This window comes from Calypte anna, chromosome 2, assembly GCF_003957555.1.
Source record: "Calypte anna isolate BGI_N300 chromosome 2, bCalAnn1_v1.p, whole genome shotgun sequence".
Taxonomy (NCBI): Eukaryota; Metazoa; Chordata; class Aves; order Apodiformes; family Trochilidae; genus Calypte; species Calypte anna.
This window is the reverse complement of record NC_044245.1, coordinates 1,635,463-1,660,278: the sequence shown is the minus strand read 5'-3', so window position 1 is coordinate 1,660,278 and position 24,816 is coordinate 1,635,463. Positions and strand designations below refer to the sequence as shown.

At 45.2% G+C, this 24,816-nt stretch overlaps 1 protein-coding gene across 1 annotated transcript in view; it reads right to left on the bottom strand.

The window, feature by feature from the left end:
- Positions 1-24,816, bottom strand: part of MYL3 (myosin light chain 3) — a 49,346-nt gene that overhangs the window by 3,770 nt on the left and 20,760 nt on the right. Inside the window, exons 2-6 of the mRNA XM_030445085.1 lie at positions 15,184-15,211; positions 8,817-8,966; positions 7,882-8,055; positions 3,990-4,067; positions 1,306-1,341 (exon numbers count right to left, since the gene is read on the bottom strand). Of these exons, the coding sequence (XP_030300945.1) occupies positions 1,313-1,341; positions 3,990-4,067; positions 7,882-8,055; positions 8,817-8,966; positions 15,184-15,211 (459 nt within the window). The 3' untranslated portion in view covers positions 1,306-1,312. The remainder of the gene's footprint in view (positions 1-1,305; positions 1,342-3,989; positions 4,068-7,881; positions 8,056-8,816; positions 8,967-15,183; positions 15,212-24,816) is intronic.

Genomic DNA, 24,816 nt, shown 5'->3' with positions numbered 1-24,816 from the left:
GGAAAGGAAAGGAAGGAAAGGAAAGGAAGGAAAGGAAGGAAAGGAAAGGAAAGGAAAGGAAAGGAAAGGAAAGGAAGGTAAGAGAAAAGAAAGAGAAAAGGAAAAGGAAAAGAAAAGGAAAAAGGAAAGGAAAAGAAAAGAAAAGAAAAAGGAAAAGAAAAGAAAAAGAAAAAGAAAAAGAAAAAGAAAAAGGAAAAGAAAAAGAAAAGAAAAAGAAAAGAAAGAAAAAGAAAAGAAAAGGAAAAGAAAAGGAAAAGAAAAAGAAAAGAAAAGAAAAAGAAAAAGAAAAAGAAAAAGAAAAGAAAAGAAAAAGAAAAAGAAAAAGAAAAAGAAAAAAGAAAAAGGAGAAGAAGAGAAAGAGAAAGAGAAAGAGAAAGAAAAAGAAAAGAAGAAAAAAGAAAAAAAAAAAAAAAAGGAAAAAGAATAGGGAAAAGAAAGGAAAAAAAAAGGAAAAAACCAAAACCCAAGAACCCAAACCAAGCAGAACAAATATGAAGGAAGCCACTGGGGTTCTCAGTCTACCAAATCCTTTGCAGAATAGATGAGAATTGGCTGAGCCTCAGGTCAGACCTTGCCCAAGAGCTGAATGGAGCTAAATCCTGGGGACTGCCAGCTGAACACAGTGGGCACCTTTTCCAGGAATACAAAAGTAAATGATGAGCAGGAACTACTGGAAATGGAGCTGAACTGGTTTGCAATGGCAAACCCCTAATGGAACTGTGGTTTGGAAACCACTGCTCTGTGAAACCAGAAGATATGCAGGACAAAGCTCATGGTTGGCTTTTTTTTTTTTCTGCAAAACCAACCCATTTGCCAGGAGATGCTGAGAGACAGATTTCTAGAAGGCCAAAAAATCATCCTCCAAGTGTAAATTCAGAGGTATAAACATCCCATACTCATTTGTATCATTTTTACCTTGTATTTTTTACCCACTTTTTCATCTCCTTGCCTTTTCAGGAGGAGTCTAGGAGCAGAGACTTGTAACTGGACACACCAAAAACGTGCAGCCTTTGAAGTTTTCAGTCAATCATAAAGGAATGAGCACTTAATCTCCAGAAATCAACCCCTTTCAGGATGTATTATGTTGGGCTTCTAAAATAAAGACATCCAGATTTAGCAGCCAATGGCAGAAAGGTCCCCAGTTTGCTGAGCACTTGATAGGATGAAGATAACTTTATTTTTTCCTGTCCTGCTTCCTTCTACAGCACCCTGAGCATGTTCACTCTCTCTGAATAATCAACCACACAACCTCAGATCCAAAAACCCAAAATATTAGGGTATGCAAGGAGGACAGAAGAGACTCACCTGGTATTCAGTTTGCCATGATGTGTTTCACAAAAGCTGAAAACAAAAGGAAAAGAGTCATTCAGCAGTTCCCTTCCACTGAACTCAGTAACATCCTGGTTATCTCAGCTTTGTTTTTATTTGAATTCCCTCTTCTTGCTTCCTCTGATGCAAAGAAGACCATCCCAGATTTTAATTAAGGTTTCAGATACCAGATGCTAAGAAGTTGTTCAGATAATATATGTTGGGTTGTGTAACCAGCAGCCTAGGTAGCCAATGGAAATGTAGAAAAGGCCAAAAATTATCCTCCAAGTGTTGGCCCAGAGACAGAAACACACTAAATACATCAGTCCATCCATAGCTTCATAGAATCATAGAACTGGCTGGGTTGGAAGGGACCTCAGAGATCATCGAGTCCAACCCTTGAACCACCGTTGCAGTTGCTAGACTATGGCACCTTGACCCCTGGCTCCCACATGGAACTGGCTTTTCAAAGCATACAGCCAGAAGAAGGTCCAGGTTGTCATTTTGCAAGGCTCTCAAGGCTTCATCACCTTTGTAAGAAATCAGGAGACAGCAAAGATGCCTCTGGATGAACCTCCAGAATCCACAGCAGGTCACCAAGTCAGGTATGGTGACTCTAACTCTTCAGTGAACCTCAGGTTTACAAACAAAGAAAGGATTTCAAAGTCAACTTGAGATTTTGTTGCAAGAATTTTTTAGGGGTTCCATTTCCCCCCCCCCCCAAAAAAAATCACTAAAATTATTTTGAATTCAAAAAGAAAAGGAAAAATACATTTTGCAGGAAGGAAATCCTTTTTTCCTTGCCAATAAAACCCCTGTGCACTTAATTTCTCTGAATTCATCACAAGCTGAGGAGTTATTTGAGTTGGCTGAATTGGAGCACCCTGTGCTGGGTTAGGAACTGGCTGGAGGGCCGGGCCCAGAGAGTGGTGCTGAACGGGGCTGATCCAGTTGGCAGCCGGTCACTAGTGGTGTCCCCCAGGGATCAGTGTTGGGCCCAGGTCTGTTCAATATCTTTATTAATGATTTGGATGAGGGGATTGAGTCCATCATCAGCAATCTCACAGATGACACTAAGCTGGGGGGGACTGTGGATCAGCTGGAAGGCAGGAGGGCTCTGCAGAGGGACCTGGACAGACTGGAGAGTTGGGATGATTCCAAACGGGATGAGGTTCAACATTCCAAGTGCCGGGTCCTGCACTTTGGCCACAACAGCCCCATGGGGAGCTCCAGGCTGGGCACAGAGTGGCAGAAAAGGACCTGGGAGTCTGGATTGACAGGAAGCTGAAGAGGAGCCAGCAGTGTGCCCAGGTGGCCAAGAAGGCCAATGGCATCCTGGGCTGGCTCAGGAACAGCGTGGCCAGCAGGTCCAGGGAAGGGATTCTGCCCCTGTGCTCAGCCCTGGGGAGGCCACAGCTTGAGTCCTGTGTCCAGTTCTGGGCCCCTCAGGAAGTTCAGGAAGGAGATTGAGGTGCTGGAGCAGGTCCAGAGAAGAGCAAGGAGGCTGTGAAGGGATCCAGCACAAGTGCTGTGAGGAAGGGCTGAGGGAGCTGGGGGTGTTGAGGCTGGAGAAGAGGAGGCTCAGGGGAGACCTCATCACTCTCTCCAAGTCCCTGAAAGGAGGTTGGAGCCAGGAGGGGGTTGGGCTCTTTTCCCAGGCAACTCTCAGCAAGACAAGAGGGCACGGTCTCAAGTTGTGCCAGGGGAGGTTTAGGTTGGAGAATGAGAAAGAATTTCTTTCTGGAGAGGGTGATCAGGCATTGGAATGGGCTGCCCAGGGAAGTAGTGGATTCTCCGTGTCTGGAGATCTTTCCAAAGAGCCTGGATGTGGCACTCAGTGCCATGGGCTGGGAACCATGGGGGGAGTGGATCAAGGGTTGGACTTGATGATCTCTGAGGTCCCTTCCAACCCAGACAATTCTATGATTCTATGACTCTACAGACCCCTACCCATAAACTACAGGTAAGAAATGTTTCCCTGAGCTCAGATCACTGGCAAAAGTTGTAAAAATAAGGAGACAACCAACCCAAATATTCATAAATGCCCAGTGAATAGGACAGAGCAGCTCAATCACCAGGAAGATGCAATGGGCACTAGAGAACCTTAAGAAGAACTCAGCTGTGTACAAAAACCTTTGCTCATGAGACCTGTGAGGATATTCTGGTTTTATTGAACAGGAGGGAATTATGGTCCATGTAGTCATGGCCCAAGTACTTTTGTTCTGGCTTTCTACAACAAGGTTGGAATAAAATGAAAGGTCCTTTTAATGTCTTGTAGAATTCTTGGGACACCAAAGAGGATGCTAAAGGTAATATTTATTTTTTTCTTGTGGTCTTGAATGTCAGTTTTGTGATTTTCTGTCTCAAAAAGAAAACGTAGATGTTTCTGACTGGGCAAGGTAGTAAAAAAAATGCAAAACTGTTCTTTAAAAAGGCAAACAAACTAAAAATAACATCAGCTTCTGATAACAACAGCCATCCTGTTCTTAAAAATAGAGGTAGGGTCCAATAGATTTGGTGTCTTGGGTGAATTATAGAACCTGAATCGGTCTAAAATTTGGAAAATCACACATCCTGAGGACTGGAAGCCAGGTCTTCCATAGCTGGGAATTTTTTCAGGATTCTTGCAACAAAGCCTTCACTCTCATGAGCACTGCTCAGCCCCCACGGGCCATACCTACCCTCATAGTTGATGCAGCCATTGGCATCTTCCTGACCAGCCATCAGTTTATCTACTTCATCTTCAGTCAGCTTCTCACCTGGGGAGAAAGAAAAATTCCTCTTTAATACCTTTACCCTTTTATTTTTCCTTTCAACAATGCAGAGTTAAAAGAAACCAAGAATTAAAAAGAGGGTGAGAGAGAAGAGGGGCAGGTTTTCCCTTCCAGTTAATTTGTGGTGCTGACTGCTAGGAAAGCTCCTTTTGAACTTGCAGACTGAGAAAATTTGATCTGAAAACCAGAGGAACAGAATGAATATGGAAACCCACATGATGTTATGTTCACATAGACGTTCTTCTAAGAATAAACTTAACCTAAATGCTGAATCTCAAAGGCTTTAGTCAGTTTTTAACCAAATTCTCACTAAGTAAACTCCTAGTAGGCTCACCATCCAGTTTGCCTCTGCATCTGAGGTTCAGGAAGATTTCAAGATCAAACCTCTCTCTGGTTTGGATCAGTGATTTATTCCATTTAATTTAATTATCTAAATATTAGGTGCCTGTTCATTTGTAAAGTTTCATTCTGGTTAAGCAGAGATCAACCCAACTATCTCTTTACTCTGATATTAGGAGCTGTTTTAAGATGAGATCAAATGAGTTCCAGAAAAGTAAGGGAGAAATTTGAAAGGGATTTTAGAGAATCATTTAGGTTGCAAAACACCTTCAAGATCACCAAGTCCAACTGTGAACCAACACATGCAAATCCACCACTAAATGATGTCCCTCATCCCCACATCTCCAGGGGTTGCTCTGAAACCCCTCCAGGGATGATGGGGACTCCAGCCCTGCCCTGGGCAGCCTGGGCCAGGCCCTGACAACCCTTTCCAGGCAGAAATTCTTCCCCAGCTCCAACCTAAACCTCCCCTGGCACAACTTGAGTTGTGCCCAAAGTTCCTCTTGTCCCATCCCTTGTTCCTTGGGAGCAGAGCCCGACCCCCCCTGGCTCCAACCTCCTCTCAGGGGGTTGCAGAGAGCCAGAAGGTCTCCCCTCAGCCTCCTCTGCTCCAGGATCAGCACCCCCAGGGCCCTCAGCTGCTCCTCACAACTTCTCCAGACCCTTCTCCATCTTCTCCAGCCCCTCCTCCATGCTCTCCAGACCTTCTCCTTGTGCTCCAGACCCTTCCCCACCTCCATTCTCTTCTCTGCACACTCTCCAGCCCCTCAATCTCCTTTTGCTCCTGAGGGGCCCAGACCTGACCCCAGGATTTGAGGAGCACCTCACCAGCACCCAGCACAAGGTTGTTGGGGTTGATCCTTTGCCATCTTCCTCACTGCATCCCAAAACCAAGAGCTCAACCTGGATTCCATCCCCCATCTCCTTCTTACTCTCCAGACCCTTCTCCATCTTCTCCAGCCCCTCCTCCACGCTCTCCAGACCTTCTCCTTGTGCTCCAGACCCTTCCCCACCTCCATTCCCTTCTCTGCACACTCTCCAGCCCCTCAATGTCTCTTTTCTGACCCAGAACTGACCCCAGGATTGGGGGTACAGCCTCAGCAGTGCCCAGCACAGGGGATGATCCCTGCCCTGCTCCTGCTGCCCACCCCAGTGCTGATCCCAGCCAGGATGCTGGTGGCCACCTTGGCCACCTGGAATCATAGAAATGAAAATGAAGGAAAATGAAGGAAAATAAAAGAAAGGAAAAGAAAGGAAAAGAAAATGCAAGGTAAGGCAAAGAAGAGGAAGAGAAGAGAAGAGAAGAGAAGAGAAGAGAAGAAGAAAGAGAAGAGAAGAGAAGAGAAGAAGAGAAGAGAAGAGAAGAGAAGAAGAAAAAGAGGGAAAAAAAGAAAAAAAGAGAAAAAGAAGGGGAAGGAAGGAAGGAAAAGGAAGGAAGAAAGGAAAAGAAAGGAAAGGAAAGGAAAGGAAAGGAAAGGAAAGGAAAAGGAAAGGAAAGGAAAGGAAAGGAAAGGAAAGGAAAAGGAAAGGAAAGGAAAGGAGAATGCATTAGGTGTTCCCTGCTACTCATGGTGTGCCACTTTTCCATCAGTGAGTTCTGGCAGCCAGCAACAAGTCTTCCCTAAGGTGAACCTGTGAAAATTCATCTGATTTTTGTTTGGCAGATTGAACAGAAAAGCATATTAATTAACAGAATTTCTGGCTCTGCCTGGGATTTCACCAGGATTTCGAGATGTCCCTCTGAACAGAACTTTAAATTCTTCAGATTGAAAAGCTTCCTATCAGTGCTTGAAAATCAGATGTTGCCCCCTTGTTCTGTTCTGTTCTACTGGATCATAAGGGTAAAAGGACCAAAATTATTTCTGTTACGACTGTGAAACTCACAAAACTTCCCACGATAGTTTCTTTGTCCCAAGCAAGGTTAGAGAGGGCAACAGTCCTGACCCTGTGGGGTAATTTTTTTGACATCACTGAATTTATCCCCCAAACCGATTCGATATCATCAGCTATAAAAATGATTTATTTATTTTCTTATTCCCTGTGTCAGTAAAAGAGATGGATGTGCCATGGCATGAGAACCCCTGGGCATAAAACATTTGGCTTTTTTGCATAGATACCTCATGTCAAAACCCATCATTGGAATCCTTTGGTCTAAATTAAATTTCTTCAGTGAAGACTTTTTAAAAATAGTGGACAAACAGTAGCAGAAAAGGCTGATGTTGAGAAATGCTTTCTGGCTTCAGATGCCAACATCTCAGTGCCTTCTAATCCAAACTGGAAACCTGTCATTAAGTCAGAGCCAAGTTTTCCCTCCTGAACTCATTCTGCTGGCATCAGGCTGTGCAAAACTGAGCTTCTGAAGTCAGCGTTGGAGAGGAAGGAGAAATATTGATCCTTCCTTTAAAAACCTTTCAAGGACACTTCTGTTATCCAGGTGGCTGATTTTAAAAATTAAAATTAAAAAAAAAAAAATAAAAAAAGTTCCTGAAGGTGCAGGAAAATGGATGTAAATATGGAAGTTATGGATGAGGTTTCCACTGTATGGATAATTGTATAGTGATATGGATAATAAAAGGGAAGGGAAAGGGAAAAAGGGAAAGGGAAAGGGAAAGGGAAAGGGATACGGAAAGGGAAAGGGAAAGGGGAAGGGAAAGGGAAAGGGAAAGGAAAAGGGAAAGGGAAAGGGAAAGGGAAAGGGAAAGAAGGGAAACGGAAAGGGAAAGGGAGAGGGAGAGGGAAAAAGGAAAGGGAAAGGGAAAGGGAAAGGGAAAGGGAAAGGGAAAGGGAAAGAAGGGAAAGGGAAAGGGAAAGGGAGAGGGAGAGGGAAAGGGAAAAGGAAAGGGAAAGGGAAAGGGAAGGGAAGGAAAGGGAAAAGGGAAAGGGAAAGGGAAAAAAGGAAAGGGAAAGGGAAAGGGAAAAAGGAAAGGGAAAGGGAAAGGGGAAGGGGAAGGGGAAGGGGAAGGGAAAGGGGAAGGGAAAGGGGAAGGGAAAGGGAAAGGGGAAGGGGAAGGGGAAGGGAAAGGGGAAGGGGAAGGGGAAGGGGAAAGGGAGGGGAAGGGAAGGGAAGGGAAGGGAAGGGAAGGGAAGGGAAGGGAAGGAAGGAAAGGAAAGGAAAGGAAAGGAAAGGAAAGGAAAGGAAAGGAAAGGAAAGGAAAGGAAGGAAAGGAAAGGAAAGGAAAGGAAAGGAAAGGAAAGGAAAGGAAAGGAAAGGAAAGGAAAGGAAAGGAAAGGAAAGGAAAGGAAAGGAAAGGAAAGGAAAGGAAAGGAAAGGAAAGGAAAGGAAAGGAAAGGAAAGGAAAGGACTGATTCATTAATAAAGAACTTTTTAGTCTTTATAACTGAGGATAATGTGACAGCTGAAGTTTTCCCAGTCATTTTGTCCATAATGATTACCCAAAATGACAACTGCTGTTACAGAACAATCTCAGTGATGAAGCCCATGAGGAAAGGTTCACTTTACCCAGTGTAGCCAAAACGTGGCGGAGTTCAGCCCCCATCACTGTTCCATTTCCCTCCTTGTCAAAGACACGAAGACCTTCCACAAAGTCCTCGTAGGTGCCTGTGTCTTTGGTCTTGGCAATATGCTGGAGCATGGGCAGGAAGGTCTCAAAGTCAATCATCTTTGAGTTCATCTCTACAAAGAAACAGATGGAAATGAAAGTTTTGGGGGATTCTGGAAGAGCTGAGGACTAAACATGGGGCATCCACCATGGGAAGGTTGGGAAGGTAGAAGAGCTGTGGTAATCATTAGCAGCTAAAGGGGAGGGAAGAGAATAAAAATATCATAAGTACAGATGGAAAAATGGATAGAGTGGAAAAGAAGTCTGCCCAAGAGAGAAATGTGAGTTAGTAATAGATGGATAGGTGGGTGGTTAGATAGATAAATAGATAGACAGATTAGATTGTTAGTTAATTAGATAGATAGATAGATAGATAGATAGATAGATAGATAGATAGATAGATGTCTCCTGGTACTTGAAATACAGAGACATCAAGGAAAATAATACTTCAAGACTCCCTGGACTGTTCCATCCAACACAGAAGTCTGAAACTACTCAGAAGACAGTAAAAGAAGGGGTGATGGTTTGAAGCTGAAAGAGGGGAGATTTAGGTTAGATATTAGGAAAAAAATTCTCCACCATGAGCATACTGAGGGACTGCAAGAGGTTGCCTGGGGAGATTATTGATGCCCCATCCCTGGAAGTGTTTAAGGCAAGGTTGGATGGGGCTTGGTCTGGTGGGAGGTGTCCCTGCCCATGCAGGGGAATTGGATCTTGATGACCTTGAGTGTCCCTTACAACCCAAACCATTCTGTGATTCCATGATGGATTCAGCCATACATGAAGAATTCTCAGGGGGATCTTTTCCAAAAGGAAGACGAAGGAAGACACTGACCTTCTGGTTTGGGTCTGCCAAGCAGTTTCATGACCTCAGCCTGGGTTGGGTTCTGGCCCAGAGCTCTCAAGACGTCTCCACATTGGGCATACGTGATTTTCATCTCTGATTTGGGAGTGCGGTCAAATAGAGAGAAAGCTTCCTTAAATTCTGGAAGAAAATAAATAAAAATAAATAAAATAAATAAAACTAATAAATAAATGTCATGCTCCCTCAGGTGAAGTCAAAACCAGACCTAGACCTTCTTCTTTAGCTACCTTTTCCTGACCCTTTCATTTTGCAATGGAGGAACAAGTCTGATCAGGTTTTTTGTAGCTGTTACCTGCAATTTTTGTGTTCTTCCTCCCCTGAGTTTTCCACTTCCATCAGGCAATGGAATCAGAGAAGTCAAATGCTCTTCACATGGTATTTCCATCTCAGCTCACATGGGGGGAGGGCAGAGAAGCTCAGAGAAACATTTGGCCTTGAGAGCTTTGCAGCTCGTCAGGAGCACTCAGGATGGTGCAGAATTCAATAGCAGCTTTGCTCGTGAGCTAACTAAATATTGTGTTCATGATACACTTACAGAGCACTGACACAGCCCACTGGGATAAGATGAGATATGAGATGAGATGAGATGAGATATGAGATGAGACAGAAAGCCCCCCTATTAGCAGGTAACAAGATATTCCATGATAATTTACAGGAATTCCCACACAACAAAGAGTTCATTGGTGGGAGAGGGTGAAAATATATGGGAAAACTGATACCTGACCACTTGTCATATTCAAGAGTGCTAAGAAGCATCCTCTCATTTTTCTTGCTTTGGTTTGCCATCAGCTCCTGATGCCAGATCTCACGTGTGGAGGTGCAGTCATTCCCTCCAGTGTTTTCCCATCTCCCTGCAGAGCTCTTCCTCTAGCCAGACAGCTACCTGCCCTCCACTGCATCCTTGTGAAGATATCTGCATGTCTTTTATTTATTTCTGGCCAAGCAGGGAGTCCCTGACCACTGTGAGCAGCAATATCTGGACAAGAACATTCCCATGGCAGAAGGTCCCTGATCAACACTCAGTAACTGAGTCAATGCAGGATCCCAGAATCTTGGGGGTTGGAATGAACCTGGAATGATCATCCAGTCCAACCCTTCTGCCAGAGCAGGATCACCCAGTGTAGGTTACACAGAACACATCCAGGTGGGGTTTGAATATTCCCAGAGAAGGAGATTCCACAACCTCCCCAGACAACCTCTTGGAATCCCACGGGAAACTTCCTCAGATGCCACCAACTCAGGTTCCCCTCTCCCTGCTGCAGCTGGAGACAAACTGCAGAGACAGAGGAGCATCTCCTGGCACAGACAGCAAGAAGAGGCTCTTATCTTTTCATGAACACATGGCATGGTGCACGGTGTATGTGTGATCCCAAATATCCCAGCTGAATCTGCCCACTGTCCTGCTCTTACTCCTCTGTAAGTTTCCCTCCTACACTATTTTTTTCCCCTGACTCACTCAACCATTTCCTTCATCTTTCCCTTCTCAGTTCTTTCACCTATTCCTCCCTCTTTTTTCTTTCTTTTGCTTATTTCCCTCTCTCCCTCTTCCACTCCTGTTTCTTCCTTTGCCTCTTCTCCTTCCTTGCTCCCTTCTCATTTTCATCATTCCACTCATTTCTTGCCCATTTCCTTCCTCATCCAACACTTTCTAACAGGGATGTATTTCCTCATTTTGGATGTCATAACACTCCACTTCTTTTCTTATTTCCAGTCTCTTCTTTGCTCTCTCTTTCTTTGTCCCCCTACCTCTCTCTCCTGGATCTTCTCCTTGGCCACCAGCCAGAGCTCAGGTCCCATTGGGAGCCCTCATTCCAGCAGAGGGCAATAGTGGATTTTCGTGGCCAGAGCCTCACTCCCAACTTTTCCTTTCCTGGGGATCTAAGGGATGAGATTGATGGGGACCACACTTTCCTCTCTGAGTTTGTCACCCACCCACCCCTTACCTGCTCCCTGGGTTGAGCACCCTTCCCCTTCCCACCATCTCCTACAGGCTCCCAATTCACCACAGTTATTAACACCTCATATTTCTCTCTTCCTTTTTTTATTATTTAATTTTTTTGTTAAGTTTCAAATCTGATGCAGCCACCTCTCACCAGAGCATTGCCCTGTGGGGCTGGAAACTCCATTTTGTCAATATACAAGAGCAATTTATTTTTTTTTTTTCCCTGTCTTTGCATTTGCTGACTCAACACAAGCTTCCATCAAAGCCATGAAACCAGCATGGCTATCGTCTCCTTTGTCCTCCTCCTACCCATAAAACCCTTGGCAGGAGAAGTGTATATTTTCATATGCCTAATTGCTACCTATCCTCTCATCTTGAATAGCTCATATTCTTCTCTTTTCAGCAATTTAAGGGGCTGAAGAGGTCAGGAATCCAGTTTTATAAATACACAGTGCCATAACCAATGAACTTCACCCAGAGCTGAGGCCAGAGGAGATGAGAAGATGGATGTGCTACACGTGGCTTCACCCACAGACAATTCTTCTCCTTCTGGGACTGATGTTTTGAGGGCCACCATAACACTGAATCCTTGCAGGAAGGTTAAGTCTGGAACAGCAATGTCTTTTCTTTAGGAGAAGGTTCAGAGCATCATCGTATCCCAGACTGGTTTGGGTTGGAAGGGACCTTAAAGCTCATCCAGTTCCATCCCCCTGCCATGGTCAGGGACCCCTTCCCCAGCCCAGGGTGCTCCAAGCCCCATCCAACCTTCAACACTGCCAGGGATGGGGCAGCCACAGCTTCCTTGGGCAACCTGGGCAACCAGGGGCTCAGCACCCTCACCCCAAACAATTTCCTCCTAATACCTCATTTAAATCTCACCCTTTTTAACCATGAAGCCACCCCCTCATCCTGTCCCTACAGACCCTTGTAAAAAGTCCCTCTCCAGCTTTCTTGTGGCCCCATTCAAGTACTTTTAGGGCTGTTAGCAGGCAGGGGTTCAAAAGACCTTGAGATGTTATATTTTTTATTTCTTCTCCTCAACTTAGCTGCCAGAAAACCACTTGGGATCAATGATGAATGTTACAAAAACCAATAATATCTAACAGAGAGAATTGGCTTCCCATTAATCGAGTTTCATCTGACAATTGGAGAAGCATCTTGTCTCACTGAGACACTGAGGTCCTCATCTGACCAACAGAGTGAAAGAATTGATTGTTGTACATTAGAGGTCTATTAAAAAAAAAAAAAACAAACAACAAAAAACAACAAAAACACAAAATACCCAACCAAAAACCAACCAAACAAACCCTCCCCAAAAAAGCAACAAAAAAAACCCAACCAAAAAAAAAACCCAAGATCAGAAAACAAAGATGAAAAACAAAAGAAAACAAAAATAATAATTAAAAAAAAAAAAACAAACCACATGTAAAGCAGGACAGGTGACTTTGGTCTCCTGATGGCTCCATGGAAGAGGAATTTTGACTAAATTAACACTGCAACATGAAAACGGACCCAGAACAAGCCAAATGCAACTTGAAAGCCAACAGAAATGAAGAGCTGACAATTCTGGGAACTTGAAAGAGTGAGGAGGGAATGGGAAGGAGAAAACAAATTTAAAATATATTCATCCAGAGCTCCTGTGAGTCCCAGCTCTCAAGTCATGCCAACAGGATAGCAGCTACAAATGATGCCAAGTGATGCTTCCATTCACATGGCAGAAACCAGTCCCAAGCACTGGGACACTGATTCTCTACTCTTTTAAACTGGTAGCACACTTCTTGTCAAGGGTTTGACATGTGCCATGTAGAGGACAACATGTAGCAGGGACAACTGGGGAATATATTGATAGAGTTCTACATCTGAAGCATCCCTGGGTGCAAATATCCCCAACAAGCTGAGTCTGCTCATTAATCTAAGAAGCCTCAAAATGAAGGAGAGGAGGTATTAAAAAAAAAGAACCAGAAGAGGCCAGGAGGAAGGGAATTGAAGAGCAGGCTGATGGGCAAAGGTGACATTCAGGTCAAACCTTTCAGCAGCTCATGGTAGAACCTGTGAACCAACTGTGGGATTAATCTTAAGGGGATTTAAAGTTCCTGCCCAGTGCTATGCTGCTCTGGATGTCTCACCCAGATGATGTTACCTGCTTCCTGCCCCACGCTTTTCCCTTTGATATTTCAAGGATATTCTGTTTCCCAACTCTTGGATTCCCTGCTTTTCTCTGGCTATGTCTAAGAAGTAGAAAAGAAAGAAGATGCAACTTCCTACCTCTAGAGATGGTCCACGTCTGCTCTAGACCTCCTGTCTTTTATGGTAGCCCTTAGGTTGCTCCAAATTTGCCCTTTTTGAGCCATTTCAATGAGCTAATAGCCAGACAACCCCTCCTGTTCATTTTTTCCCCCCTTCTTTCTTTTTTTTTTTTTTTTTTTTTTTTTTTTTTTCCTTTTTTTTCCTTTATTTTCTTTTTTTTTCCTTTTTTTTTTCCTTTTTTTTTTCCTAAGTTCTTTCTCATTCCCTTATATAGTTTCTAGATCCCAAAGTATAGAAATGAGATGGGTCCTATCCAATCCCCAAAACATAAACTTATGAGAGATCCCATTGATATTTGCTGCTGGAACACTTCAAAGGTTTGTGGCTCAGAACTGTTCCTCTCCCATTAATTTGGGGCTGGATATGAGACAGATTCCCAGATATTAAGAGTTGCCTCAAGTCATGCTTTACTTCTAACCCCTTGGTAGAAAATAGAAACCAAAATCACTAAGGGGGCTTGAAAATCTCAAGGTAATGTTGGAAGCGTGTGGCAAAACCTCAGTTTCTAAGATATTATGGTTCCAGTTCTGAAAACCCTTTTATTTTCTGTATCTCTCCTCTCTGAATCAGCCTGACAGGAGAGCCTGTGATTTTTTTTTTTTAATCAGTTCCAATTAACACGTTTTCTGATACCATCTTCACTAAGCTCTACCCAGTCCTGCTAAGTATTTACAGAGCAAAGCAAAATCCTGCCAGATGTTGGGCTCCAGCTATCAATTATCCCTTTAAGTCAGGAAAAAGGGGACAGCTGCAGGAGCAACATTCCCAGGACTTCATGTGTGAGGTCTCAGTATCAGCTTCTTGGGCTGGGACAAATTGTTCAGAAACAAATGCTGATGTTTTGCTTTGAAAGAAAAAAAAAATAATAAAAATGCCATCCCTGTTCTTATTTGCTGAAGAGCTGCCACAAAACTGCAAAACTGTAATAGAGGAAATGCTGATTGAATACAGGGAAAAGTTTCCAAAAGCTGCACTGTGAGGCTTTCTCTTGAAAGGATTTATGTTTTTTTCGGTGGGTTTTCTTAAAGAAAATGTACATTTGGGCTGAGGGTTTCACCCACGTGGTTTTTTTCTTTCTTTCCTTGGCTTTGCTTCATTGCCAGAAAAGCTGATGTTTTATCATAGAATCATAGAATCATAGAATTAGCCGGGTTGGAAGGGACCTCAGAGATCATCTAGTCCAACCCTTGACCCACCGGAGCAGTTGCTAGACCATGGCACTGAGTGCCACATCCAGGCTTTTTTTAAATGTCTCCAGGGACGGAGAATCTACCACCTCACCGGGCAGTCCATTCCAATGCCTGATCACCCTCTCTGTGAAGAAATTCTTTCTAATATCTAACCTAAACCTCCCCTGGCACAACTTAAGACTGTGTCCTCTTGTCTTGTTGAAGGTTGTCTGTGAAAAGAGTCCAGTTCCCACCTCGCTACAGCCTCCTTTCAGGGAGTTGTAGACAGCAATGAGGTCTCCCCTGAGCCTCCTCTTCTTCAGGCTGAACAGCCCCAGCTCTCTCAGCCTCTCCTCATAGGGCCTGTGCTCGAGTCCCTTCACCAGCCTGGTTGCCCTCCTTTGGACCTGTTCCAGGACCTCTACATCCTTCTTAAACTGAGGGGCCCAGAACTGGACACAGTACTCGAGGTGTGGCCTAACCAGCGCTGAGTACAGGGGAAGAATCACCTCCCTGGACCTGCTGGTGATGCTGTTTCTGATACAGGCCAGGATGCCATTGGCCTTCTTGGCCACCTGGGCACACTGCTGGCTCATGTTCAGTTTCTTGTCGATGCAGACTCCCAGGTCCCTTTCTGCCTGGCTGCTCTCCAGCCACTCTGTGCCCAGCCTGTAGCGCTGCATGGGGTGTGATTTTTTTAATGAAATAAGTATCTAATCTGCATGGGGTGTGACTTTCCCTCTTTTCCATCTAAACAAAGGATTTGGAGGAGGGATGCAGCAGGAGCAAAGCCATGAATTAAAACATGAGCATCAGCTCCTTCCTCAAGGGACCTGCAGACCTTGTCCACCCCAACACTTGCCAGAACCTCCCAGTGATGATGCTGAGTGTGCAGAGAAGAGAAAAACATCTTCCTCACCTTCAATCTGATCAGGGGTGAATTCAACCTGGAAGAAACAAAGAATAAAAAACCAGATTAAGACAGAAAAGTGAAGCAAATAAGAGCAGCACTGGGTTAGTCTCTGTCTTACAGTTCTGGGTGTTTAATAGGTTCATGAAAGATCCTGCCTCATAACTCCAAGAAAATCATAGAATCACAGAATTGGCTGGGTTGGAAGGGACCTCAGAGATCATCAAGTCCAACCCTTGATCCACTACTGCTGCAGTTCCCAGCTCATGGCACTCAGTGCCACATCCAGGCTCTTTGGAAATAGCTCCAGACACGGAGAATCCACTACTTCCCTGGGCAGCCCATTCCAATGGCTGATCACCCTCTCCAGGAAGAAATTCTTTCTAATCTCCAGCCTAAACCTCCCCTGGCACAACTTGAGACCCTGCCCTCTTGTCTTGCTGAGAGTTGCCTGGGAAAAGAGCCCAACCTCCCCCTGGCTCCAACCTCCTTTCAGGGAGTTGGAGAGAGTGATGAGGTCTCCCCTGAGCCTCCTCTTCTCCAGCCTCAACACCCCCAGCTCCCTCAGCCCTTCCTCACAGCAATTCTGCTGGATCCCTTCACAGCCTCCTTGCTCTTCTCTGGACCTGCTCCAGCACCTCAATCTCCTTCCTGAGCTGAGGGGCCCAGAACTGGACACAGGACTCAAGCTGTGGCCTCCCCAGAGCTGAGCACAGGGGCAGAATCCCTTCCCTGGACCTGCTGGCCACGCTGTTCCTGAGCCAGCCCAGGATGCCATTGGCCTTCTTGGCCACCTGGGCACACTGCTGGCTCCTCTTCAGCTTCCTGGCAATCCAGACTCCCAGGTCCCTTTCTGCCACTCTGTGCCCAGCCTGGAGCTCCCCATGGGGTTGCTGTGGCCGAAGTGCAGGACCCAGCACTTGGAATGTTGAACCTCATCCCATTAAATAATTTTATAGAGCCTGCAGATTCCTCTTCTTTCCATCTCCATCTTCCCAGTCTTCCCCAGCAGAAGATTTGAGGGTCTCAAGTGAAGCTGACAGGAATTAGGTTCAAATGGAAGTGAAAGGAGTGGTTCTTGGACCTTGCAGCTGAATTGTGGGAGCCTGGTCATGGGAAACTCTGGATTTTCAAGGTCTACATGTGTGTAAAGGGTCACAGCACCACTTCCTGGGAAAGAAATCCATTTCTGTACAGTACAAGATGTACAGAAACAGCTTAGGAAATCTCTGCTTGCTGGTTTAGGAGAGAATTTCAGGGATGTTCTTCCCTGTTCTTCTACCTTTTCCTAAAGCATCACCTAATAACCACTGCTGTATCGTATTGGACTATATTGGACAATTCCCTGGAACTTTCTCTGCCATCTGTCTGTAAGTTTTGGGGTTGTCCTGCTCCCTGTTTTCACATGGTTCTGCCCTCTTGAAGCTCCAGATTTCAAAAATGCTCCAAGATTTCAACAGGCAAAAAAAGGAAACAACACCAGAATGTGAGCTCCAAGCTTCTGAATGAGCAGGCACAGGGCAGCAATGTGAATTTCTATCAGAAATTACATTTAAATTGCAGGGAAACCAAGAAGGTGGCTGTCTCTGAGGACATTCCTGCAGTGCAGGGTGACAGATTGTCCTGATGATGAGTATGGAAATAAAGAGAAACCATAATGGGCTGTGCATGAATATGTAAATTCTCACATGCAAAGCATACACCTGGAACAGACCTGACATTGCATGGATACAAACCCCTGAAGCATTCTTCTGTGGGATTATGGGACTCCTCTCTCCTCTCCAACACACGTTCAACCCCACAGCTTACTGAGTAGGATTTCCCATATGAAGCTGAACATCTCTGCTCTGCTGAGACCTCACCTGGAGTGCTGCACCCATCAGTCCAGGAAGGACATGGAGCTGATGGAGAAGGTCCAGAGGAGGGGCAGGAAAATGCTCAGGGGGCTGGAAAACCTCTGCTGGGAAGCCAGGATGAGGGAGCTGGGATTGTGCAGCCTAGAGAAGAGAAAGCTCCAGGGAAACCTAAAAGTGACCTTCCAGTATCTGAAGGGGCTACAGGAAGGCTGGAGAGGGACTGTGTGCAAGGGCCTGGAGTGATGGGATGGGAGGAATGGTTTGAAATTAGAGAAGATTTAGGTTGGATGATAGGAAAAAGTTCTTTACCATGAAAGGAGTTAAAAAATGGCCCAGGTTGCCCAGGGTGGGGGTTGAGGCCTCATCCCTGGAGATGTTCAAGGTGAGATTTAAGGATGCTCTGAGCACCCTGATCTGGGTGAGGGTGTCCCTAATACAGCAGGGCTTGGACTGGGGACCTTGGGAGGTCTCTTCCAACTCAAATCATTCCATGATTTTGTGATTTTGATGGCTTTCTGGGTGTTTTTCCATCTGCTGCATTTCTGCCTCTTAAATCAGTCTCCCAAAAGCAAAATCAAAATCAAAATCCCTGGAGATGTTCAAGGTGAGGCTTGAGGATGCTCTGAGCACCCTGATCTGGGTGAGGGTGTCCCTGATACTGCAGGGACTGGGTGACCTTTAGATGCCCCTTCCAACCCAAATGATTCTATGATTCTGACTTGGAAGGCAGGAGTCAAAACTAATCCTGCAGCTGTTGAAAATTAATCCACTTTTCATGTGTCTGTCCTGTTCAATATTATCTAAACCAGCTCATACAGGGGATTAGCACTTTGGTTGCAATTCTTGGTCACCACTTGCCTTGAATGAAATCCAATTAATAAAATACTGACCCAAGTGGCAGCCAGGAGGCTGTCTGGAACGAAGCGTTTCAAGAATGCAAGAAAGGAGCCCCCAAAAGAACAACAGTGCCCTTCCCTTTCCTAACAAATAGAAGGCTCCAAACACATATTTGTCATAATGATTATGATCACTTAGGTTGGGCCCAATCCCAAATCCAGATTCCTGAGTTTGACTGGAAATAAATTCCCATTGCAGAACACCTTTATCATAGGATCATGGAATGGTTTGGGTTGGAAGGGACCTTAAAGCCCACCCAGTTCCAACCCTGCCATGGTCAGGGACACCTCCCACCAGCCCAGGGGGCTCCAAGCCCCATCCAACCTTCAACACTGCCAGGGATGGGGCAGCCACAGCTTCCTTGGGCAACCTGGGCACCCAGGGGCTCAAATCCAAGAATTCCTTCCCCATCTCCAACCTCAATCTCCCCTTTCTCTCCAACTTTTAACCCATTTCCCTTCTCCTCTCCCTACCCCCCCATGTCCAAAGCCCTCCCCCAGCTTTCTTCAGATATTGGAAGGTTGCTCTGAGCTCCCCTGGGAGCCTCCTCTTCTCCAGGCTGAATAACCCCAATCCTTCAGCCTGGCTTCCCAGGGAGGTGCTCAGCCCTCTGAGCATTTGAGTGGCTCTGGACACCTTCCAGGAGCTCTAATATACAGGTGCAACCTCAGCAGCAGCTTTATAGCTGCTTTTTAGCAGCTCAGTGTGTCTAACTATATCAAGCTTTGAGGATCTGAGTGAAGCTAATTGAGTTTATTCAGGCATCAATAGGAAGTGTGAGTGAAATAAAGCCAGAGCTGCTGGCAACTGGTCTTTAAATCACTAAATCACTACGCTGGGGGAAGAATTAATCTCAGCTACACATAGATAGAGACATTCATGGCCATGACCTCACATTTGCTTTAAACCAGGAGAAGGGAATGGGCACTTCTGCAGGGTGATTTGATTAAGAGAAACAGGGATCTGCTAAAGACAGTCCAGCAAAAAGCCATGAGAATGATGAAGGGACCTGAGCATCCCTCCCATGAAGAAAGCCTGAGAGGTCTGGGGCTATTGAGGCTGGAGAAGAGAAGGCTGAGAGGGGATCTGCTGAATGTCCATCAGTAGCTGAGGGGTGGGGGGCAAGAGGAAGGGGCCAATCTCTGTTCAGTGGTGCCCAGGAATAGGAGAGGGAATCCTGGGCTGAAGGGAGAAGATGGGAAGTTCCAGCTGAAGCTGAGAAACTCCTTGGCTGTGAGGGTGAGGGAGCCCTGGCCCAGGCTGCCCAGAGAGGTTCTGGAGTCTCCTTCTCTGGAGCCTTTCCAACCCCCCTGGATGTGTTCTGTGTGCCCTGCCCTGGGGGATCCTGCTGGGACAGGGATGGGACTGGAGCAGCTCTGGAGGTCCCTTCCAACCCCTGACATCCTAGGATTCTATTACTCTATGATTTTTACTCTACAATTTTTAAATTTCTTTCTTTTTTTCTTGCAAGGAATGTGCTCCCCTTGAGCTCCTGTTCCCCATCAGTGGAAGGAGTGACAGAGCTTTAGCAAAGGCAGCACCAGGAATTCACAGCCTTCCCAAAATTCCATGGTTGGAAGGGGACTGAAAGGAAAACACTCTGTAAAGATTACAGGGACAAAGCCCTGGGGCAATTGAAAGCTGGATTAGAAGGGGAAAAAAAAATACTCTCCCCACTGAGTCACTCAATTCTATAACAACAATAAAAAGAACAACTAAAAGAGATGTAAATGTTCTTTTCTGATGATTCTCACCCAGGAAGCATGAGCTCTCCCTTTGGCAGACTTCAGACCAGGAGAAATTGTAGAGGGATGAAAAAGGATGATTGCAATTTCCCCCAGCTGCATCAAAAGAAAAGTTTTGAGCTGTAGGGCTGAGAATCCCACTCCTTTAATCATGGTCCCTATAAAAACACCCCCCAGAGCTGGAGGACCAGGCATGACAGCTGGCAAGGCAGTGGCAGAGAATTTGCCCAGAACCACCACGTAGCCCTGGATTTCTCTCAGGAAAGCTGCAGAAAAGTGTGGGTGGTGCCTGCTTCAGTTTTCTGCCCTCTCAGCACATACCACCAGGGAGCTGGAGGGAAATGCAAATCATCATTTTACCCAGCCACAAGGTATCATTGAAGATGGATGGAATTAACTTGAGAATATATTTAGACTGAAGACGCCTGGGTTGATGGGTTTTTTGGTTTGGGTTTTTTTTTTCCTTCCTTCTTCCTCAAAATTGGAGCTCACCAACATCATCTTTGGTCTCTCTGATGCTCAAGCCCAAGCATTTACACTGCTGGACACCAGCATCACCCAAGACTTCACTGAGCCTTCATCACCTAAAGCTGGAGGCAGCAGAACCTCCTCACAACCTTAATGGGAATTTGCTTTGCCAAAGAGACCATTTTGTCCTCCTCTTCCTTGGAAACAGAGTGGGATGATTTTCCTCTGGGGTTTTATTTGTTTCTTTTAAACACACTGGCACTTCAAAAGAACTGAGTTTCCCCTGGCATTTTTTTTCTGTAGGCAAATACAGGAAAGCTGAGTTGGGGCTTTTTACATGGGGAGGGGTTAGCAAGAGGACAAGGGAGAGGACAAAGAAAATGGGTTAAAACTTGGAGAGGAGAGATTTAGGTTGGAAATTAAGAAGAAATTCCTTAAGTTAAGGGTAGTGAGCCCCTGGTTGCCCAAGGAAGCTGTGGCTGCCCCATCCCTGGCAGTGTTGAAGGTTGGATGGGGCTTGGAGCACCCTGGGCTGGGGGAGGAGTCCCTGACCATGGCAGGGGTGGCACTGGATGAGCTTTAATTCCTTCCAGTCCAACCCATTCTATGATTCTATGAAATGAGGCTTTAAAGCAAGGACATCCCTACAAGTGTTCAGCACCCACAGCACCAAGGTTCATGGTGATGCTATTTGGTCCAAATCTGTATGAGACCCAGAGCTGCTGACTGCTAATTTCTTTCCACTTGTCCCCTGCCCTGATGTGTGGGCTGTGCTGCACGTTCTCTGAAGGCACCAGACATCTGAATGAAAACCTTTCCAGCAGCTTTCCTGCTCTTTTCCCAATCGTGGCTTTTAAGGGAGCATCACCTGGTCACCAGTTGCATCAGCCCTAAGAGCTCTCCTCTTTCTTTGCCTAAATAATGGCATGAAGCTGATTTTGTGCCAGACACCCCAGGAGGGATGCAAAACCTCTCGTTAACGTCATTCACAGCTTCATATCTCAGGGAATTTTTTTTTTATAAACCCATAGGATCACAATCAAGCACATAACTCCATGCGTGATAAGTCAGACATAACTAAGGCTGAAATAAGTCCTATTAATAAAACTGTTGCTAACCAGCAGTCAAAAGGTTGCCTGGGGAGAAGCATTTAGGCAATGCAAGCAAAGAACCCTTCCAGAAAAGAAACAATATTCCAGTTGCTTCAGAGTATCCTGAAGAACTCTGATTCAAAGAGCAAGGTTTTCACTTAGCCACAGAAGGGCAGCTTTGGGAGAAGGAGAAGAGTTTTGTTTTATTTTGCTTTTGCTTTTAGGAGAGTGATTTAAGAGGCAGAAATGCAGCAGTTGGGAAAAAGCCCAGAAAGCCATCAAAATCACAAAATCATGGAATGATTTGGGTTGGAAGGGGCCTCCCAAGGTCCCCCAGTCCAAGCCCTGCTGTATCAGGGATACCCTCACCCAGATCAGGGTGCTCAGAGCATCCTTAAACCACACCTTGAACATCTCCAGGGATGAGGCCTCAACCACTTCCCTGGGCAGCCTGGGCCATTTTTTAACTCCTTTCATGGTAAAGAACTTTTTCCCAACACCTAATCTTAATCTTCTCTAATTTCGAACCATTCCCTCCCATCCCATCACTCCAGGCCCTTGAACACAGTCCCTCTCCAGCCTTCCTGTAGCCCCTTCAGATACTGGAAGGTCACTTTTAGGTTTCCCTGGAGCTTTCTCCAGGCTGCACAACCCCAGCTCCCTCAGCCTGGCTTCCCAGCAGAGGTGTTCCAATGAAGATCAGAATCACTGTGCTGAAATTAGATTTCTATTTCCCAAGCATCTGGGGTTTGGGGGCTAAAACCCTTTTTAAACACATTATTCCCATTACCCCTTCTCCCATCATCTCCTGAGTGGAGCAGTTATGATGTACAGAAACTTCTCCACTGTCCATGGGGAAACCTTGACCCATGGTCAAGTCCCATACAGCTCCATCTCTTACTGTTTGATGATTACTCCTGATCTCTCAGCTCCTCTGTCTTCAGAAACTCTTTTTTTACATAGAATACCAGGTTGGAAAGGATCTCAAGGATCATCTAGGACAACCTTTACATCTACATTTAGCTCCCAAGGTTGTCCTAAGAACTTTCCTCCTTTTTTTTACCTAACTCATGGTCTGATGGGAGGGAAGACACAGAACAGACACTTGGTCAGTGTTTGAGTTGTAATATTTGATGGCACAAGATGCTTTATCTGTTCTTCATGAGGAACAACTGAAAATATAATAAATCTTTTTTTCAACAGAAGCCCAACCATAAAATTCTACTGGTCCTCATAATAGATTTCAGTTTTATGTTTGACCTGAATGTTTTCAGAAGAAAAAACATCTCAAGTTGGTCTGAAGTGACCAGGTCATTTTGGAATGGCAGAAAATAGGTTGTTTGGGAGTCACATAGAGAACTGAGCACTTGGCCTTTTGAAATACTTAACTACCTTAATAAGGAAAGTGAAATGAAAACAAAAATCAATCATTACTTTCAGCTGAGCTGGTGAAGCCTTTCATGAAAAAATTACATATTTCAAGACCAGGAAAATGAGGCAAAGTCTTTGTCAGTGTCATGCAGAGGATGCTGCTACATAAGGAAGGACACAAGCTAATTTTTCTCCAGCCTGCACTCTTTTCCATGAGAAGATTATCACCTTGAGTCTTTCTCCTCTCTGGGTTTCCTGAGAGCTGGAAAATTGCAGCAGTTTCTCACCACTGCTCCTACTACAACTTCAGCAAAGCTGATGGCTTCCAGGTTCCTACTTCAGTTTGGAATAAACCTGGATGAGGTTTGTCATGGTGTGGCTTTTGATTCACCTACTCCCTCTGGAAGTGAATCTTGTGTGAAGGAATGGTGTCTGGTTTGGGAACTGGAAGCACTGGTTGGGGTCTGAGTCATCCCATGGGATGTTCCCAGGTGGCAACAAAGCTGGAAAGGGGGAGAGCTGAAGTAGGTGCATTGCCCTGAAGGTCTAATGGGAGATGTTCCTGCTCCCCATGGCAGGGGGATTGGAATTAGGTGGTCTTTAAGATCCTTTCCAACCCAAACCATCTGTGCTAGGGGAGATGAAGGACTGTGGAGAGACTGAGATTTGGGGAAACCATGAGGTTTCTACCCCAAGGAAACAAATACAGACAATCCTGGTTTCTTTAGTACCCCAGACTACACCTGCTCAGCCATATTTTTGTGCTCTTTGTCTGCTGAGATAGGAACCACAACCTCCTAAATCCACAGGGCACAACTTCAGCTTTGCACGAGGTTGGAACCTTACTCAAGAGCTCAGAGAAGCTCCAAATTTGGTGTAGATGCTTTGCACCTTCATCTTGAGCCAGAGCTCTGGATGGCAGCTCCCTGGTAGGGTTTGCCATCCCCTTGTTTCTTGTTTTCCTTCTCAATATCTTCTGGGGCTGAAGGGGAGCACTCTGCTTTTCACTCACTGTGCTTTTCCAGCTCTGGTAGGAGCCCATAAAATGTTAATTCTTTTTCTTGGGGGAGGAAATGTGGCATCACAACTTTCTGGAACAGAAAGGGGAAATTCCAGAACCTCAACAGGAGAATGACAAAGCCTCTTTGGAAAACTGGGACAGCTTCTGGCAACAGCCAGCACTAGGAATTAAGAGCACTTTGTAGACTGATTCTTCTCCAAGTAGCAACATGGTTGTGGACTCTCCAACCACTTATTGACAGCTGGCTTCCCACCTTCTCTACAACTCCCCCCCCTTCACCAGCCTCTCCAGCAGATGTTTGTTCAGATGTTTGCAGCCATGGAAGAAACTATAAAACCTAAAAAATACCCTCTCAAAGTCCTGGAGGGGAGCCTAGGGTGTAGGAAAGGTCAGAGGTTGCCTGTCTGCTCAAAGTAGACACAAGATTGTGGGTTGTGTCTGATGGAGAAGAGAAGAACCTTAAGGGTAGAGCTTGTGGACCTCGTTGCAAAATTTCCATGGGTCTTCAGGCCCTCAACCTCCTGGCAAGTGGGTGTGAAGATGGAAGATGTCTCAATCTCCATGGATGGGGCCTGGGGGACTTGATCATTCAACCCTGAATTACAGGAGAGCATTGCACTTGTGCCCCTTTAGGATGATGGTAGGTCTCAAATGGGACAAATTTGTCCCCAGAGAATCTATTTGGTGGATATTTTCTGCTGGAAAGAGCCCAGGCAAAGTGAAACACTTCTGTGTTTAATTTGGTAAACAGTTTAAAGTACTGGAAAGACGTTATTATTATTATTATTATTATTACTATTATTATTACACTTCTTATTTTGACATAAAGACCTTTTTCTCTGTCCTTCATTTCCAATTTGAAATGTTTTGTCTTGTAAATACTGGCAGATTTTCCTCCTCTTTTTTTTAATTTTTATTTTAATTCAAGTTTTTTAGATCGAAATGGCATTTTTCATGTAAAATTGGCTTAAGGAATCCCACTCCCCCACATCATCTCACTCCAAACCCTACCAAAACAAGTCGTCTTGGGCTCAGCAAACCCATTTCAAGTTGCCAAAAAAGGATTTTTGTGGGTTTTTTGTGTGTTACTGAAACCTCCTCCTGAAAACTCAAGCTGCTTTCTTCTAATATTTTAATTCCCCCACCAAGGCTAAAAACAACCACTCATTGCTGAGCTAATTTTTTCTCTCAGA